The 19650-nt window shown below is 44.4% G+C and overlaps 1 protein-coding gene across 3 annotated transcripts in view; it reads left to right on the forward strand.

Moving 5' to 3' along the window:
• AOX2 (aldehyde oxidase 2) overlaps positions 1–19650 on the forward strand; it is a 103288-nt gene that overhangs the window by 61164 nt on the left and 22474 nt on the right. For all 3 annotated transcript variants that reach the window (XM_021074625.1, NM_001308472.1, XM_021074624.1), the window contains 8 exons: positions 3184–3411; positions 6532–6627; positions 9110–9238; positions 12044–12118; positions 13134–13186; positions 15648–15762; positions 19027–19092; positions 19208–19396. In XM_021074625.1, coding sequence (XP_020930284.1) covers positions 3184–3411; positions 6532–6627; positions 9110–9238; positions 12044–12118; positions 13134–13186; positions 15648–15762; positions 19027–19092; positions 19208–19396 — 951 coding nt within the window. The remainder of the gene's footprint in view (positions 1–3183; positions 3412–6531; positions 6628–9109; positions 9239–12043; positions 12119–13133; positions 13187–15647; positions 15763–19026; positions 19093–19207; positions 19397–19650) is intronic.

Consider the following 19650-nt stretch of genomic DNA (forward strand, 5'->3'; position numbering starts at 1 on the left):
AATGATTTTCTCTCTCTTTTTTTTTTTTTTTTTTTTGTCTTTTGTCTTTTTAGGGCCCCACCCACAGCATATGGAGGTTCCCAGGCTAGGGGTTGAATCAGAGCTGCAGCCGCCGGCCTACCCCACAGCCACAGCAACTCGGGATCCAAGCCACGTCTTCGACCTACACCACAGCTCATGGCAACACTGGATCCTTAACCCACTGAGAAAGGCCAGGGATTGAACCTGCAACCTCACGGTTCCTAGTCAGATTCGTTTCCACTGAGCCACAAAGGGAACTCCTTTCTTTCTTTTTTTTTTTTTTTTTTAACTTATACAAAAGTAATTACTCTTTCTGAAATTCAAACCATACTGAAGGTATTACGGTAAAAAATGAGCATCCCCTTTTGCATCCGCCATCCCTACAGGTCCAGGATAACTGTTGTTATTGATTGTTCTAGTCCTTTCTCTATGTTTACCCACCCATATGTTTATATATGCATACATAAACATTGATATGTGGTGCACATGTGCGCATATGTGGTTATTTACCAAAATGAGACCATAATAAACACATAATTCTGCACCTTATTTTTCTGCATGACCATATGCCATGACCATCTTCTCCTGTTGGTAGAATCATCTATTTCATTCATTTTCATGACTGATTAGTACTATGTAATACGCATGTACTGTAATTTATTTAGCCACACCACTATTGATATGCCTTCAGTTTGCTACCTATTTTTTGCTTTTAAAATGGCGTTGGTACAGAAGTACCAAGGTTATATCTTTGCCCTCTTGTATATGTCTGTAGAATAAACTTACAGAAATGGAATTGCTGATCCTTGGGAACTTTTGAGAGATACTGCCAAAAGAATGCCCTCCAGGAGTTCCCTGGTGGCTCAGCAGGTTAAGAATCCCATGTTGCCACTGCTGTGGCTCAGGTCACTTTTGTCGCACAGGTTCAGTACCTGGCCTGGGAACTTCCACATGCCATGGGCGCAGCCAAAAAGAGAGAGAGGAGTTCCCGTCGTGGCGCAGTGGTTAATGAATCCGACTAGGAACCATGAGGTTGCGGGTTCGGTCCCTGCCCTTGCTCAGTGGGTTAACGATCCGGCGTTGCCGTGAGCTGTGGTGTAGGTTGCAGACGCGGCTCGGATCCCGCGTTGCTGTGGCTCTGGCGTAGGCCGGTGGCTACAGCTCCGATTCAACCCCTAGCCTGGGAACCTCCATATGCCGCGGAAGCGGCCCAAGAGATAGCAACAACAACAAACAACAATGACAAAAAGACAAAAAGACAAAAAAAAAAAAAAGAGAGAGAGAGAGAGAGAATGCCCTACAAAAATATTTTGTGCAAGATCCCAGAAGGTACACAGTGTGTATGATAAGCCAGACCAAAGAGAGGCAGCCACTGGCACATGAGATAACTATTGATACACTCTTCTACTCCTCACATATTCCAAGCAGATCCCAGCCTGCTTTTTCCACTTCCATCCCGTCCTTCCCCAGTATGGACCCTCTGATCCAGCAAAGACTGTCCATGTCTTTGATCCCCTGTGTCCTTAAATTCGACAGGGAGGACCACTAGGTCTGTGATTCGTGATTGTCGGCATGCTTCCGACACACAGGGGAACACCTGACTACTGAACAAGGAACACAGTGGTTATCCTAAAAGAAGTCACATTTCTATGCATCCAAAGAAAGAAGACATCACACTGGCTTGGGGGAGGGACAGCAGGCAGAATGTTCTGGAGAAGATGACACTTGAGATGTACCTTGAAGAATAAGAGCACAGAGAATGGACAGGTAGTCTGGGCCAGTGGAACAATTAGAGGCTGCCTCTCTGTGGCTCAGTTTCTTTATCAAGAAAATGAGGACAATAGACTCACCTCACAGCATGCCTGCAAGAATTAAATGAGCTAGCATTCATGAAAATATTTGTTTTCATAAACCAGATAGTATTGTTCCCATGTATCTACAATCATAATTCTTTTATTGTCATTTGAATAGCTGGGGATAATGAAGCACCCTGAGCATATCTCGCTGGGCTCTCCTTCTTTGTCAGATGTTGCAAGTTGCTAGGATAAGACACACCCATACACAAAAACATTTTTTTAAAGATTGTACAGCACATTCCCAAGACAATTGAAAGACTTGGAGAAGGTCTGCTATTTGTCACTAGCTGCAGGCTATTCCTCTCTAGCAAAACAAATCTTCGGTTATGACAGTAAATCTTTGTTTTAATATGTTACCTGTCAACTCTGCTCCACCCTCTGAACCTTGCAGGGAAAAAAGGAAAATCTGCCTCCTTAGGTCCCTGCATCCCACTGCCCTTCACAGATCAGTCACTATCTCTCACCTCCACTTCCAGGAGGGAGAGACCCTGACTGGTGCATTGAAAAAGAGAGGAGGCGTTCCCATTGTAACAAACCCAACTAGTATCCATGAGGATGCAGGTTCAGTCCCTGGTCTCGCTCAGTGGATCTGGTGTTGCTGTGAGCTGTGGTATAGTCTGGCAGCTGCAGCTCCAATTCAGCTCCTAGCCTGGGAACTTCCATGTGCCATGGGTGTGGCAGAAAGAAAGAAAGAGAGAAAAAGAAAAAGAAAGAAAGAAAGAGAGAGAGAAAGAGAGAAAGAAAAGAAAGAAAAGAGAGAAGGAAAGAAAAAAAGAAAAAAGAGAAGGAAAGAAAGAAAGAAAGAAAGAAAGAAAGAAAGAAAGAAAGAAAGAAAGGAGTTCCCATCGTGGTGCAGTGGTTAACGAATCTAACTAGGAACCATGAGGTTGCAAGTTCGATCCCTGGCCTTGCTCAGTGGCTTAAGGATCTGGTGTTGCCGTGAGCTGCAGTGTAGGTTGTAGATTCAGCTCGGATCCCATGTTGCTATGGCTGTGGTGTAGGCCGGCAGCTGCAGCTCCAATTAGACACCTGGCCTGGGAACCTCCATATGCTGTAGGAGCGGCCCTAGAAAAGTCAAAAAGACAAGAAAAAAAAAAAAGAGAGAGAGAGAGAGAAAACAAGATGAGAAATACCCGCCCCCCCCCATTATTTCTTCGAAAGCATGTGCTGCTCAGACAAAAAGAAAAAAGACCCTGTCTTCCCCTCACAGAAGTTTACACTTTAGTGGGGAGGCTTTTCAAGTCTCTATTTCGCAGTCAGTTTCTGTCTTATCATAACTATTGGCTCCATTTCCCATCCACTTCAGGTTAGGGAGAAAAACATGTACAAAACAGTTGATAAAACCATCTACAAACAAGCGTTCAGCCCTGAGACCCTAATAAGATGTTGGAACGAATGTCAGGACACGTCCTCCTTTCCCAGCCGAAGAATACAAGTGGAGGAATTCAATAAGAAGAACTACTGGAAGAAGAGAGGCATTGCTATGATCCCCATGAAGTTTTCAGTTGGCTTTGCTGCATCAAGCTATCATCAGGTAAGTCTCGTACATGTGGTCAGTGACCCTCGTGTCAGACACACCCTGGGCCCAAATGTAACTTGGGATGAGCGTCACATTTCCCAGGGCCCTAAGCCCCTCTCCCCTGCACCGGGGAGAAGGGTACAGAACTATCCTGAGCAGCCCCCCTTCTGCAGGCACTTTCAACACAGTGCAGGAGAAAATGCACTGCTGTGTTTGCTTCAAGGGCAGAAAACGACATTGGCAAACATGAGACCCGCAGCAGCAAAACTACCAAGATGGAGCGTTGACCCCCCCCAACCCTCGCTGTTCAAAAAGGGGACAGGAGCCCCCAAGGCCCGTGGCACCATGCTTTCTGTGCTCGGTGGTCTCACAGCTTGGGCAGGAATGGGCTCCTCCATACACCTAAGTCTGAGGCAGAGATGTCATTTCATTTTGCCTCGACCAGCCGGTTATTCTCCTAGCCACCTCTCCCAGGAATTTGTGTCAATTCTGCAGGAGAAGTGGGGATGGCAGAGTCCAAAATTCCTCCCAGGTTGGGAGTTTGGAGTTAGTAGATGCAAACTATTGCATTTGGAGTGGATCAGCACTGAGATCCTGCTGTATAGCACAGAGAACTATACCTAGTCACTTGTGATGGAACATGATGGAAGATAATGTGAGAAAAAGAATGTATATATATGTGTGTGTTTATGTGTGTGTGTGTGTGACTGGGTCACTTTGCTGTACAGAAGAAATTGACAGAACATTGTAAATCAACTATAATAGAAAAAATAAAAATCTTATTAAAAAAAAAATCCTCCCAGGTAGATTTGCAAAAGAAGAGGCGGGGCATTCAGAGATCCCATCCAGAAGGGAAGAGGAAGGGTGGCATGGAGATGAGCCCATTCAGCAGCACAAGGACCCATACAGACAAGTCCCCAGCAGTCCCAGTGGGTCACATACAGGAAGGCCATTAGGAAACTGGGAAAAGCTGTTGCCTCCCATTGCTGCCCACCAAAGCAGAAACACAACAACTGGACAATCATACATGCATTACATCTAAATATAAATCTAAAAGCTGAAAATGCATTAGGTCTCTTGTATATATCATTGAAAGCATTTTTTCACTTACACCCAGCTACTGGCAGGCCATAGGCATGTGCGCGCACGCACACACACACACACGCACGCACGCACACATGCACCACAAAAACTGCCCTGTCAAAGGAAATCCTTCTTAGGGAATAAAGCAGTTGCCCAAATCCCTAATCTACTGGAGTGGAGAAATCATCGGCCCTGCTACTTGCCAGCTGTGAGATATTAAAGAAGTTATTCAACTTCTCTGAGCCTCAGCTTCCCCAATTACAAGATGAGAATCATAATCCTTTCTCCTAGGATTGATGAGGAGTCAATGAGATGCTGAATGTAGGATCTGGCAGGGTTCCCGGAATGCTGTGTGCTCTCCAGGGCAGCCCTAAGCCCCTCCCCAAGAGATCCCAGTCTCCCCCTCAGGGCTGTGGCTCCTCTGGCAGATAGGACTCTGGCTGGGAGTTGAAGTGTGTTATTCCAGGTCAGCTGATGACTCATGAAGCTGGACCACCTACTCTCTAAATTAGGTCTGAGAAGCACTGTGCTCAGAGGGAGTCAAAAGGCCCACCGTGAATAAATCCTGTTATTAGCACCTACAAGCTTTGAGGCCCCAGAGCTCCTCCAAGCCATCCTGGGCCTCCGGGCAGCTCCAGACATGAATAAAGTCCTAATTTCTCCTTCTCCCGGAAAGAAAAATACCACATTTCCATTCGTCCAATTTAACAGACATTTATTTCATGTCTCTGTGATTCAGACCGGCTCAAGGTTCTCTGCAGGACTGAGACGAGCAAGACCAGCTGCCCCTCCTTTCAGAGACTCTCAGAAGAGCTCACCACAGTATTCATTTCCCATGGCTGTTGTAACAAAGTACCATGCATGCGGTGGCTTAAAACAACAGATTTATTCTCTCACAGTTGTGGAGGCTGGAAGTCCAAAATCCAGGGCTCAGCAAGGCTATGCTGCTTCCGAAGGCTCCAAGGAAGAGTCCTTCCTCGCCTCTTCCAGCCGCCGGTGGCTCGTGGGGTTCCTCCGCTCACAGCTGCAGAACCCCAGTCTCGGGCTCATCTTCACATCACCTTTTTATAGGGACACAAGTCAATGAATTTGGGATCTGCCCAATCCAGTGTGACCTCTTAACTAATGGCACTTGCAAAGACTCTATTTCCAAATAATTCTGAGGTTCCAGATGGACATGGATTTGGGATGCAGGGGACACTATTCAACCCAGGGCACCCCTGTAAGAGGAACTGCAGAGAAAGGGGCCTCTCATTCTTCCCAGAGGGGAATGAGAAGCGTTCCGGCAGGCTTTCATGGAGACAGAGACAGGGGTATGGGGCTGAAGGCTGGGGAGCAGCCAGGAAGAAGCAGCCATTGGGCCAGACTTGGAAGCAAAGGAGGGAAAAGACAGGGATGAATCAGGAAAAGTTCAAGAGACCAAATCCCAAAGGGCCTCGCGTTGTAGCACAGAGCCCGCTTGCCCAGTGGTAAACCCTTCTTCCCGCCACCATTCCATTCACTTGTCCCTCAAGGGGAACCCTTCCTGGGCTCTGCAGAAGCTGTTGGAATCTGTTCTCCCAGGGTCCCTTCTGCCACATCCATGATCCCACAGAACATTCCACATGACAATGACTTGCTCTCCAGCCTGTGCCCCCACTATGTTGTGAGCTGCTGAGGAAGAACCATGCCTTCTTCATCTTGACTTATCCGGAGCTGAGCACAGGTTGGCATACAACCGGTGCAGGCACTTACCAATGTTTATAGAGCTGGTTGGGTGTGTAGGCAGCCAGAGAGTTTAAGCAGGGGAGTGACTTACCAATAGCTGAAACACTATTCACAATCCCCGGGTTTCCAAAGGGGCTTCTACTGAAACCAGGTTCTTAAATAGGAATGTTCTTCAGAGGCAGCTTGAGCACGAAACAGAACGAAGCTTCAGAATCCTACCAGGAAAGCCTGCCCCTCTGACCCTTCCTGCTCCACGAGACTGCTCTTCCACTACCTCATGTCTGACATTGAACCTTCCTGAACGCTGACTTGTGCTAAGCTGTGCTTTCTGGGTTATTTCTCCAGGCAGCTGCACTGGTTCATATCTACACTGATGGGTCTGTATTGGTCACACATGGAGGCAACGAACTGGGACAAGGTATTCACACCAAAATGCTACAGGTGAGAAAAACAAAATTCATCTGTCTATTCACTGTTGACATGATAGACATCTGGCACTAATTTTAGAGTAAAAGAGGGAGTTCTTATTGAGGCTCAGCGGTAATGAACCCAGCTAGTAACCATGAGGACACGGGTTCGATTCTGGCCTCACTCCATGGGTTAAGGATCCTGTGTCACTGTGGCTGTGATGTAGGCCGGTGGCTGCAGCTCCAATTCAACCCCTAGCCTGGGAACTTCCATATGCTGCAGGTGCAGCCTTAAAAAAAATTAGAGTAAATAATGCAAACAAACCCAAAGATCTTGACTATTTAGTTGAGAAGTTTCTTGCATATCAAACAGAATGGCAGAGGCAATGGAATCCCACACATAAGCAGGTACTGCTGGAGCTTGGCCAGGGTTTATGGATGGAGATGGTTGTTAGTGAGAACACCACTGATAGGCACCCAGAGCACTGTGGTGGGTGCACCATGCAGGTTTACCTAGAGTAGGAATTTCTCAGCTTTTCTTTTCTTTTCTTTTTTTTTTTTTAAAGGCCGCAGCCACAACATATGGAGGTTCCCAGGCTAGGGTTCAAATTGGAGCTATAGCTGCTGGCCTATGCCACAACCACAGCAGCACAGGATCTGAGCTGCATCTGCAACCTACACCACAGCTCAGAGCAACGCCAGATCCTTAACCCGCTGAGCAAGGCCAGGGATTGAACCTGCATCCTCATGGATACTAGTCTGGTTCGTTAACCACTGAGCAATGACAGGAATTCCTTAAAGGCTGTTTTAACACGCACATATATACACGAAGTAGAATGATAAAATCCTAGAAGAAAAAAAATAATAATCCTTTAAACTGAAATTTTTAACTTTATGACTAATTTACTAGATTGTGGTAGTGCACGTCTGTAGCTTTTGACTATCCAGCCCCTCAGCTCCTTTGGAATACCCCTCCCACACTCCATGTAGTTCTGAAAGACTCCTAAATTCTGGTACCTTTTAACCTCATCCCCCTCCTGCACCGACACCTGCCACAGATGTAGGCACAGGACCCTGGTCCGGCCAATCATGGTTCCTGAACCCCATCAGCTGCAGGGATTGGTCCAGGAAGAAGACACAGAAACAAGCAAGGCCAATCAGTGTCCTTTCCTGGGACTGATATGCAGATGCTGGGAGAAAGGAACTATTTTTGTCGCCTGTGGTAGTTTAGCTACTATGCTATAACCCAGGGATTGTCAGAAGCGATTCTGCCAAGGATGAAACTTGTCTACTGTTGGAAATAACATGACCATTGTAGAAGGAAAAGCAAATGCGAGAGGCTGTGAGAGGACCTGGATGAGACCACAAAGCCCCAGATACCTATATACGCCTGACGCTAGCTCCTTCATCTTTCCCAGTTATGTGGACCAGTAAATTCCTTTTGGATTTTCATCACCAATAAGTAATCAAATTGTCCTTTTTTTTTTTCATTTTGCATCTTTCTGAGGAAACTGAATCACTGAAGACTGAAGACAGGCTTTAGGGAACAGATACCTACCCGCAGACATCTAGAGAAAATGTTTTTGCAAAAGTGAGAAGACAGCATCAACCAAGATAGTGCTCTTTTGCTTTCCTTCCTTCCATTACTTTCTTTCTTTTTCATTTCTTCTTAATTAAATATCTTAATTTCCGTACGTGTTTGCTAGAGAAACTAGAAGAAAACGAACAGAAAAGAAAAAAGTAAACAGTACATATTAGAGGAGTATAAGCAAGTGAGAAGTAGAAGAAAAGGGAGAGGAAGCTAAAGTCAAGGTGGGAAGGAGGGCAAGAAAGAAGACAGGCCCTCAGGGTCATTCCAAGTTCATTTGATGCCGGGACCAACAGACTTAAGACTAAATTCTGAGCCAGTCAGGCTAATCTCTGTCTCTCTTCTTGTCAATGCCACCAATTAAGTCTGAATAATCTTAACTTGGCCAACTCCCTACACATGTAAAATTTAGAAAAAAAGGAAATCCTTAACATCCTGAATGCACTAAATTTGAATGGAAGAACTACAGTGGAATATTACCAAGAACACACTTTAAAAATCAGCATGAGGCCCTACTAAAAAGTGGTTCTAATTTTTATGACACACTATTTCAGGTTTTCAAGGATATCATGGATATAATAAATAGTAGGAGTTACTGTCATGGTTCAGCAGTAACAAATCCAACTAGTATCTGTGAGAACAGAGGTTTAATCCCTGGCCTCACTCAGTGGGTTAAGGATCCAGCGTTGCCATGAGCTGTGGTGTAGGTCACAGACGTGGCTTGGATCTGATGTTGCTGTGGCTGTGGTGTAGGCGGGCAGCTGCAGCTTTGATTCCACCCCTCGCCTGGGAACTTCCATATGCTGTGGGTGCCCTAAAAAGACAAAAATGAAAATTAAAAATTAAAATAGTAATTTTTAATTAAGAAAAAATGACTCAGATCTTCATAGAAATCCTTACCAGACGAAATTATTTCTTTTTCTCATAGGTGGCCAGCCGTGAGTTAAGAATACCCATGTCTTATCTGCACATCTGTGAAACAAGTACAGCCACGGTGCCTAATACAATTGCTACAGCAGCATCCATCGGCTCAGATGTCAACGGCAGAGCCGTGCAGGTGCTTCCTCCTGGCTGGCTGTCCCTGGGTGCTTTCTCCACCTCTCTAGTTTTCCTAGCTGGATACAGGCACAGTGGTTGGCTTTAGAGAAGTCACCTGTGTCACTGAACATAGGCTTGGGATGACCAAAATGTCAGGAGAGTGTGTTAGGGGGAGTAGGCTAAACAGAGGTGAGAAATTGACCCAGCATATAATAGCTCAAACATAACAAAATTTCTTTCTTGCACACGTAACAATCCAGAGGGAATGTTTAGCCATTCAAGCATTCAGATTGATGGCAGTTCCTCCATCTTCAACATGTGGTTTTCAAGGTTGCCCTGAGCATTGTTGCTTCAGTGAGCCAGAGAAGGGAAAGAGCATGGAGGCCAGGCCTGGGAAGGATGCAGGTCACTTCCCCTCACCATCCATCAGCAGAACAGTCTCAGGCCAAGTTCAATGGCCGGAAGTTGGGAAATTGTAGAGCAGTGAGAAATCACAGGCCCAGACATGACGGAAGAAGGGGAGAGTGGATTTTGATGAACAGGCAGTCTGTGTCCCTAGGAGACATAGAAAGAAGAAATCTGGGTACCAAGCAATGCACACCTGTGCAAGTTTCCCCGATACAAAAAGTTCTTGTATGGGGAGTTCCCATCATGGCTCAGCGGTTAACAAATCTGACTAGCATCCATGAGGACACAGGTTCGATCCCTAGCCTTGCTCAGTGGGTTAAGGATCTGGTGTTGCTGTGGCTGTGGTGTAGGCGGACAGCTGTAGCTTCGATTCGACCCGTAGATGGGAACCGCCATATGCCTCAGATGCGACCCTAAAAAGAAAAAAAAAATGTTCTTGCAGGCAGGTAGGCAGGCAGAACCCCAGCCAGGTAGATATGGTGCAATTAAAGTATCTACATCAGCAGAGTGCCACCCCAGCACTCATCCTTTTTCTTCGTATTTATATTTCTCACTGATGTAAAAAAGACTGCTAAATTCTCACTCGTTCAGACTAGAACCATGACTTCATCTTCTTCCATCCAAAGATCTGTCTGCACAGACTTTTGAAGTAATATCTATTTGTCAGGTTTCTATTATAAACTGTCTACTTTTTCCATTGGGACATTGTGGGGAGGCATATTTCCTCACTCCCAGAATACTGCACTTATACTACCAAGAAAAACCACTTTTTTTTTCTTTTTTTTTTTTTTGGTTTTTGTCTTTTGTCTTTTGAGGGCCGTGCCCACGGCATATGGAGGTTCCCAGGCTAGGGGTCGAATCCAAGCTGTAGCCACCGGCCTACACTTCAGCCACAGCAACGCGGGATCTGAGCTGCATCTGCAACCTACACCACAGCTCTCAGCAAAGCCGGATCCTTAACCCACTGAGCAAGGCCAGGGATCAGACCCACAACCTCATGGTTCCTAGTCGGATTTGTTAACCACTGCACCACGACGGGAACGCCAGGATTCCTAACTCACTGAGTGAGGCCATGTATTGAACTCACAACCTCATGGTTCCTAGTTGGATTCATTTCTGCTGAGCCACGACAGGAACTCCAAGAAAAACCACTTTCAAATCCATCTTATCTTCATGGGGACACCTCCTAGGAGCTCAAAAAACAGGCTCTTTTCACTCAGAACAAGGTAGAAAACTTCAAATTCATGAGATTCAATTTTACATAGAATCAAACACAAGACAGAAAGAGCTCAGTGTGTATGGGAGTTTTCAGCCCAAAATAGGCATTAATCCATCTTTTAGGTTTCTGGAGTTCCCATTGTGGTGCAGCGGAAACAAATCTGACTAGGGACCATCAGGTTTCGGGTTCAATCCCTGGCCTTGCTCAGTGGGTTAAGGATCCGGCATTGCCGTGAGCTGTGGTGTAGGTCGCAGACATGGCTCTGATATGACTTTGCTGTGGCTGTGGTGTAGGCCAGCAGCTACAGCTCCGATTCATCCCCTAGCCGGGGAACCTCCATGTGCCATGGGTGTGGCCCTGAAAAAGAAAAAAAAAAAAAAATTAGGTTTCTGTGTTAAGGAACAGAAACTTCGCAAATATAAATTATTACAAAAACAAATTTATTTTCTTACTTTGCACTCAAAGCCAAGGTCTTCACTGCGGGAGTTTGATGGTAGAGAGATGGACATACAAAAGGATAGACAGAGAGTCGAACAATATTTCAGACCCAGAGGGATACTGGCACGTCCTTGACAAAGACTGAAAAGCACACATTGGAATGGAAATAGGATGTTTAGTTCCACTTATGTTGATGGCTGGAAAATAGAAAAGGTATAAATACAAAAGTAGAAAAAGAGAAGGAATTTAGAAAGGGGATCTGAGAGTAGAAATTCAGCTACGCCCGTATTTTCACAGGAAAGGAAAACACCCTCTAGAACTGATAATCTTCTCAAGGTCAGGGGCTATGTTGTTTTTGTTTTTGTTTTTGTTTTTGCTTTTTAGGGCTGTACCCATGGCACATTGAGGTTCCCAGGCTAAGGGTCAAATTGTTGCCGCCTACGCCACAGCCACAGCAATGCAGGATCCAAGCTGCATCTGCAACCTACACCACAGCTCTCGGCAACGCCGGATCCTTAACCCACTGAGCAAGGCCAGGGATCAAACCTGCGTCCTCATGGATGCTAGTTAGATTCGTTAACCATTGAGCCACTACGGGAACTCCAGGGGCTGTGTTTTTATCATCTCTAAGTTCCCAGTGTGTCAATATCAGACATCCCATAAGCATTCTGACCTGATCAATTATCAGCTAATATTCTTCCCTATAAACCCTAACCACTGGGTCTTCTCTAATGAGGATTTCTTCTTTACTCCTTCAAGAATGCTTGTCAGATTCTTCTGAAACGCCTTGAGCCCGTCATTAAGAAAAATCCAGAAGGCACCTGGGAAGACTGGGTAAGCATTCCCCTCTGTCTGTTACTACAAATGAGAAAACTTCCAAACCAGCGCTGAGAGTGCCGTGGCCATGCACAGCCACACCACGTAGAATCAGTTCTAGGAGCGGGTTTCTGTGAAAGGGCAGGATCCCCAGATTCAGACAGCTGCTCCATGATGTTTCTCAGGTGTGAGTGGTGAGAGAGCACAGGGAACAGCATCACTGAGAGGAGGAACAGAAGTGTATGAAGAATTAACAGAGGCCTTACCCTCCCTGCTTATGTAAAAAAGAAGAGGAAAATACTGTGTCTTCCTAAACCACAAAAAAAAAAGTTGATTTTTTTTTTTGGTCCTTTTTAGGGCCACACTCGTGGCATATGGAGATTCCCAGGCTAGGGGTCTAATCGGAGCTATAGCCACTGGCCTACACCACAGCCACAGCAACGCCAGATCCAAGCCACGTCTGCGACTTACACCACAGCTCACGGCAATGCTGGATCCTTAACCCACTGAGAGAGGCCAGGAATTGAACCCGCAACCTCATGGTTCCTAATCGGATTCGTTTCTGCTGTGCCATGACGGGAACTCCCAAAGTTGATGTTTTGAGTAGAGAGGAAGAAAACTAAAAAGCCTAATTGCTATTTAATATGTTTTAAGGAAAATGACTTGCTTAATCTAACTTAACAATGTCCTATATCTTATTTTATTAGAAGAATTATCTCATACTTTCACATACACTTGCCAGAGATCTAACACTTAAAAATGGAGCTCCAAAATCTTCTGAACTAAACCCCTACATCATGGATGTGCAGCAGGATCCTATTTTATGTACTTAATTTGGATTTCTGAACTCAATCAGAAGGAAATTGTAATCGTACCAGTTGAGGAGAAAAAAATATTAGGATGGCTTCTATTATTGGTCACAAAGCACCAGCAAAAACTGTCAAATGTCAATTTTGATATATAGAATCTTTTCATTTTTCACTTATCAAGTGGTACGTTTATTTTATTCTGACTGAATATGCCCAATCTGCAGATCGAAGCTGCTTTTGAACAAAGAATCAGTCTTTCAGCCACTGGATACTTCAGGTAAAAATTACGATAATGTCTTGACTAAGAAAATATGAAGCAACCCAATTGCTCTAGGTCCCAGTTCCCTCATTTATAAATATGATTTTTTAATTGAAGTATAATTGATTTACAATGTTGTATTGGTTTCTGGTGTACAGCAAAGTGATTCAGTTATATACATATATATTCTTTTTCTATTTTTTCATTATGGTTGCTTATGGGATATTGAATATAGTTCCCCATGCTATACAATAAGGTCCTTGGTATTTATCCATTCTATACATAATAGTTTGCATCTGCTAGTCCCAAATTCCCAATCCAACCACCCCCCACCCCATAAAATAAGTTTTTATTATGTGAACCATAAGGTCCCTTCTAGGCCTAAAATTTTATGACTTCACATAGGACTTTGAGCTATGTCCAGAGAAATAGTAAATAATAAAAATACCCCTATTTGGTTAAAAAAAATTTAACATGACTTAGCACATCCGATCATTATTTACTATTCTTTATTATGAGTAGTAAGAAAATATCATTAAAAATAGCTTGTGGAGTTCCCGCAGTGGCACAGTGGGTTAAGAATCCAACTTCAGGAGTTCCCGTTGTGGCTCAGTGGAAACGAATCTGATTAGTATCCATGAGGATGTGGGTTCAATCCCTGGCCTCGCTCAGTTGGTTAAGGATCTGACATTGCCTTGAGCACTGGTGTAGGTCCCAGATGAGGCTCAGATCCCACTTTGCTCTGGTTGCCATGTAGGCTGGCAGCTGCAGCTCTGATTCAACCCCTAACCTCGGAACCTCCATATGCTGCACCTCTGCACTCCTCCAAAAAAATAAATAAAGAGAATCCAACTGCAAGGGCTTAGGTCACTGAAAAGGCCCAGCCTGGCACAGTGGCTTAAAGATTCAGCATTGCCACAGCTGTGCCTCAGATCCCCTGGCCCAGGAAGGAACTTCCATATGCTATTGGTGCAGCCATGAAAGAAAGAAGGAAAGAAAGAGAGAGGGAGGAAGGGAGGTGGGGGGGGGGAAGAAGGGAGGAAAGGAGGGAAGAAATGAAAGAAATTACAATTCAGTTTTACAAATCTCCCTCCCTACACCACAGCCACAGCAATGCCAAATCCTTAACCCACTGAGGGAGGCCAGGGATTGATCCCACATCCTCATGGATACTAGTTGGGTTCATTACCACTGAGCCACAATGGGAGCTCCCCAAACCTTTCTATTTTGAAGCTCCTTCCGGGCAAGAGAAATGGGTAAGTGGGCCATCTCCAGTCATCATTTGTGCAGTGCCTGGCCCTCAGTAGACACGTAGTAATCAAATGAAGCACAAAGAGTAGATGTGACTGTCAAATGCAGGAAATGTATGATGTTATGTATGATGTTAGTTTTACAATCTAATGAAACAAACCACCAAACCAGACACACACACACACACACACACACACACACACACACACACACACACACACACACAGAGTAAAGCAGATCCTCACGAAGAAAGGAGCTAATGGCCAGCCCAGTGTCTTGTACAGAGTAAGTTCCAAATTCCTGAGTTTAGTTCCCCCAAAAGAGGGCAAATCAGCCCTCTAGCTGAGTCCATCTTCCCATTAATAATTGCATCAAATTACCAGCCCTTTTTCACCAGCCTTGAATTACTATCAGTCCCCTGTGAGTTCAGTTGGCGAAATCTAGAGAGGCCCTCTGGGAATCCTAATAAAATTCAGTTGAGATTTTCAACATGCAGATCTAGAGCTCAAGACACAGACACCCTGTGAGGTCTGGATGGAGAAAGTTTGTTGGCTTCTCTCTTTTTGGTATCCTAACAGCAGCACAAAGAGCATCCTCTTTTTTTTTTTTTTTTTTTTTTTTTTTTTTTTTTTTTTTGTCTTTTGTCCTTTTTAGGGCTGCACCTGAGGCATGTGGAGGTTCCCAGGCTAGGGGTCTAATTGGAGATGTAGCCACCGGCCTACACCACAGCCACAGCAACGACAGATCCAAGCCATGTCTACAACCTATACCACAGCTCACAGCAACACCGGATCCTTAACCCACTGTGAGGCCAGGGATCGAACCCACAACCTCATGGTTCCTAGTCGGATTTGTTTCCACTGCACACAATGGGAACTCTGAGCATCCTCTTTAAAAGGGAGTTCCCTGGTGGTCTAGTGATTAGGATTTGGTGCTTTCACCACTGCGGCATGGGTTCAATCCCTGGTCTGCACATGTGGTGCAGCCAAATAAATAAATACATATAAAATAACATAAAATGAAATGAAATGAAATGAAATGGATATGTTAGTGTTGCTGTAACTAGCTAGACCATAAATACAGGTAGCAGTTTAAATGATCTTAAAAGGCATTTGCAATGAACATCAATCAAATAAAATGCTATCATTAAAACTTGGGTAACATTTAAAACAATCAACATTGTTTGCAGCTCCCTTCCCAAACTTAAGAGCTTTATCTCCTCTATCAGGGGCTACAAGGCCTTCATGGACTGGGAGAAGGGAGAGGGAGACCCTTTTCCCTACTATGTCTATGGAGCAGCCTGTTCTGAGGTTGAAATTGACTGCCTGACAGGAGCTCACAAGGTAAGTCAAATCTAACTTTCCTCTTGGCAAGTTAAAACAACAAAGTTGCTTTTATATTAATAGCCAAATTTCATTATGTAACACTTGTATAAAAAGAAGGAGATTCTTTCAATTCCATGGGAATGTCAAAAGACCCAGCTTTATCTTGAATTTCTACTCAAAAAGGAATTTCTACATCAAGAAGGAATTGCTCAATTGCAGTAAAGTTTTTATTCCATTTCAGACAAAATTACTTTCCAAAGGTTTATTTTCCCAAAAGGAGGGTGGGGGGTTCTATTTCTAAAGGAAGGTCAAGTTACTTATCTGACTAGGTAACTTCATAAATTGTCTTGAGTAAATGTTTAGAAAGCACACAGCAATATTATATCTCCCCAAAGTCAATTATCCCGAGTACTACTGGTCCTAAAGAAAGAGATTTTGGGAGGAGTTCCCATCGTGGCGCAGTGGTTAATGAATCTGACTAGGAACCATGAGGTTGCGGGTTCGATCCCTGGCCTCGCTCAGTGGGTTAAGGATCCGGCGTTGCTGTGAGCTGCGATGTAGGTCACAGACGTGGCTCAGATCCCAAGTTGCTGTGGATCTGGTGTAGGCCGGTGGCTACAGCTCCGATTCAACCCCTAGCCTGGGAACCTCCGCATGCCGCAGGAGTGGCCCTAAAAAACGCAAAAAGACAAAAAGAAAAGAAAAAAGAATGAAATAGATTGTGGGAGAAGGGAGGGAGGTAGTTAAAATAGTTTTCATGTTTGCTATTTAATTGAGCATTAAGAAACCACCTGCTGGAGGCAGAGTTCATATTTAACCAAAAACTAATAACTTCCATCACAAAGTATAAACCCCAGGTACCATGCCCGAAACAGAGAGATTACAGAAACCTTAAAATAGAATAGTATATAATCCAAATTATTGGAAATTTACAGAATGAACTGATGGCACATCTAAATTCCATACACAAATTATTCCAACATCATCTTGAACCACTCAAAATAGAATTGGCCAGTTCGTGTATAATAAGAAGGACTTTGCAAATACTGCCATAAATTTTATCAAAATGTCTTTTATTGCCCCGTTGTTGGTTAACTTGTCCCCTACTTAAATAGTCTATAAATTAGATAACAATGCCGTAAATGAAAAGGTTGCCCTCACGTTCCACTCAAGTTCATCCTTGGGACATTAATATGATGTCTCCATTTTCATTCTAAATCATTGTGAAGAAGTCAACTCATGAAATTAGGATCACAGATTACTCACAGCATTATTTTAAAACTGTGTTTCAAGATGCTTTTCACCTCCTGGTACACAGAGATAATGATAATATTTGCACAGCACACTGTTGCAAACAAGGATGCCTTGGTGGTAGGTGACCAACCTGGGGGTCCTACCCCAGGCCCCCCAAAAGCCCAAGTGCCAGTGTCTTGACCCCCTCCCCATAACCTATTGAGGGTTCACATAGGATGGGAAGCAGTTTTTAGAAGTCAACTAGTTGCCTGGTCCTCCACCCTAAAGGTGATGTTGCAAGATTTAGCAAATAAAAAAATAGGACTCCCAGTTAAATTTGAATTCCAGGTAAACAACAAATAATGTTCTGGTATAAATTTGCTCCATGCAATAATTGGACATACTTATTTTATCTGGCAGTTCAGCCTGGGGTCTTGGTATAAATCCCTGAGGAAAGAAACTTCATTCTTTAAAGAGGCAAAACTTACTTTAAATAAAGAGGAATTAGAGAAATTTTTTTGGTCTTTTTTGTCTTTTTAGGGCTCCACCTGCGGCATATGGAGGTTCCAAGGCTAGGGGTCGGATCGGGGCTATAGCCACTGGCTTATGCCACAGCCATAGCAATGCCAGATCCAAGCCATGTCTGTGACCTACACCACAGTTCACAGCAATGCCGGATCCTTAACCCACTGAGCAAGGCCAGGCATCAAACCCACATCCTCATAGATGCTAGTCAGGTTTGTCAACCACTGAGCCACGACGAGAACTCCATTTTTTTTTTTTAATCAGAGAAATTAAATGGCAGGCCCTATTGCTGATAGCTGTTTGTGGTTGATGAACTAAAACATCTGAAGATTGAGTTAGTGGACAGCCATTTCTTCCCAGTTTCCAACACCTATAGTGCAGAATACATTAGGTTTCAAGATGGATATGAATTGAAACCTACCCTGAGGTGTGTCTACCTCCTGCCCTACCCAGGTTGAGAATGGACGAAGGCTGGCCCCAGTGCCCATCACAGGCATCTGAAAGGCCGACAATTGAGTCAAAAAAGGAGCTTCCCACCCAAAGGACTTGAAAGTAGGAGCCCAGGCATTGGGCCTAAACAGAGAGGGACAATGTTATCAGAAGGAGCATTGGACATGGGGGCAGAAGGAAAGCCCAGAGATATTTCTGGGACAGACCACAGATTTGCTGGATTTTCTGTGGCTCCTTCGCAACCTGCATGCACATGCACAGGGACACAACAGAAGGGCCAAGGCAGTGTGATGTTTCTCAGGGAAGGAAGCATATTGGTCTTGACACTCAACCTTAACACACCCAAGATCTTGCAAATCCCCAAGTTCACACATGCCACCATGGCTACATGATTTCTTCAGTGAACTGGAGATGATACCACTGACAGCAAACCATCACGAGGTCTAGATGAGCTCACGATTATATTATGATTATATTATAACAAATCCAGGCTGAGACTCAGATGAACAAGCAGCTTCAATTATTTACTAAGTGACACTCAAAAACACCACCATGCCTTGGACTTTGGAGTCCCTTAAGAGAAATCAAAACCAGGAATGCAGAAGACCTTTTGGGGTCATCGACAGTCCATGTGCTAAATTTTGAAGAGCTTAGCAGATGTCTTACCATCTCTAATGCTGATGGGGTTTGATGCAGTTCTAATTAACTAATAAGAGTTCTGGTATAAATTGGGAACATTTGAATAAACCTTAAAGTAGTATTTTTTTTTTTTTTTGTCTTTTGTTTTTAGGGCCACACCCACGGCACGTGGAGCTTCCCAAGCTAGGGGTCAAATCGGATCTATAGCCACTGGCCTATACCATGGCCACAGCAACGAGGATCCAAGCCACATGTGTGACCTACACCGCAGCTCATGGCAATGCCAGATCCTTAACCCACTGAGCAAGGCCAGGGATTGAACCCAAGTGCTCATGGATCCTAGTCGGGCTCATTAACCACTGAGCCACAGCGGGGACCCCTCATTAATATTTTTAATTCAAGTTTCTATGGTCAAGTAATTTTTATTTTTGGCAGAAAATCAGAACGGACATCGTCATGGATGCCTGTTGTAGTCTAAATCCAGCCATTGATATTGGGCAGGTAGGTGCTGGCCCACCTGGATGAATGCTGCTTCCTGGGTGTCATTGTGGGGTAGGTAGAGGCCTTCTGAAAATAAGCACACAATGTCACAGAGCTTGACATTTTCTCCCTTCAGATTGAAGGTTCATTTATTCAGGGAATGGGCCTCTATACCACTGAAGAGCTGAAATATTCCCCAGAAGGTGTCCTGTACTCTCGAGGCCCAGATGCGTACAAAATTCCAACCATCACTGACGTCCCTCAAGAGTTTAATGTCTCCCTGCTGCCATCATCACAAACCCCATTAACCATCTATTCATCCAAGGTAAGCGTTCAAATCTACTAGCACACAATGGAATGGATCAGATGGCTTGGCCTGAAAGCAGGTGGACAAAATAAAAAAATAAAGGTCAACCGTTATCAGGATCCAGTCATGAAAGACTGTCAGAACTTGGAATCATCTAGAGAAATATGAGATTCAGAGAAGATAAATGATCCACCTAATGGCAATCCCGGGCCAAGGATTTTATTTATTAATATCGTCTTTCAGAGTCCTGCCGTGGCACGCTGGGTTAAAAA

This window comes from Sus scrofa, chromosome 15, assembly GCF_000003025.6.
Source record: "Sus scrofa isolate TJ Tabasco breed Duroc chromosome 15, Sscrofa11.1, whole genome shotgun sequence".
Classification (NCBI taxonomy): domain Eukaryota; kingdom Metazoa; phylum Chordata; class Mammalia; order Artiodactyla; family Suidae; genus Sus; species Sus scrofa.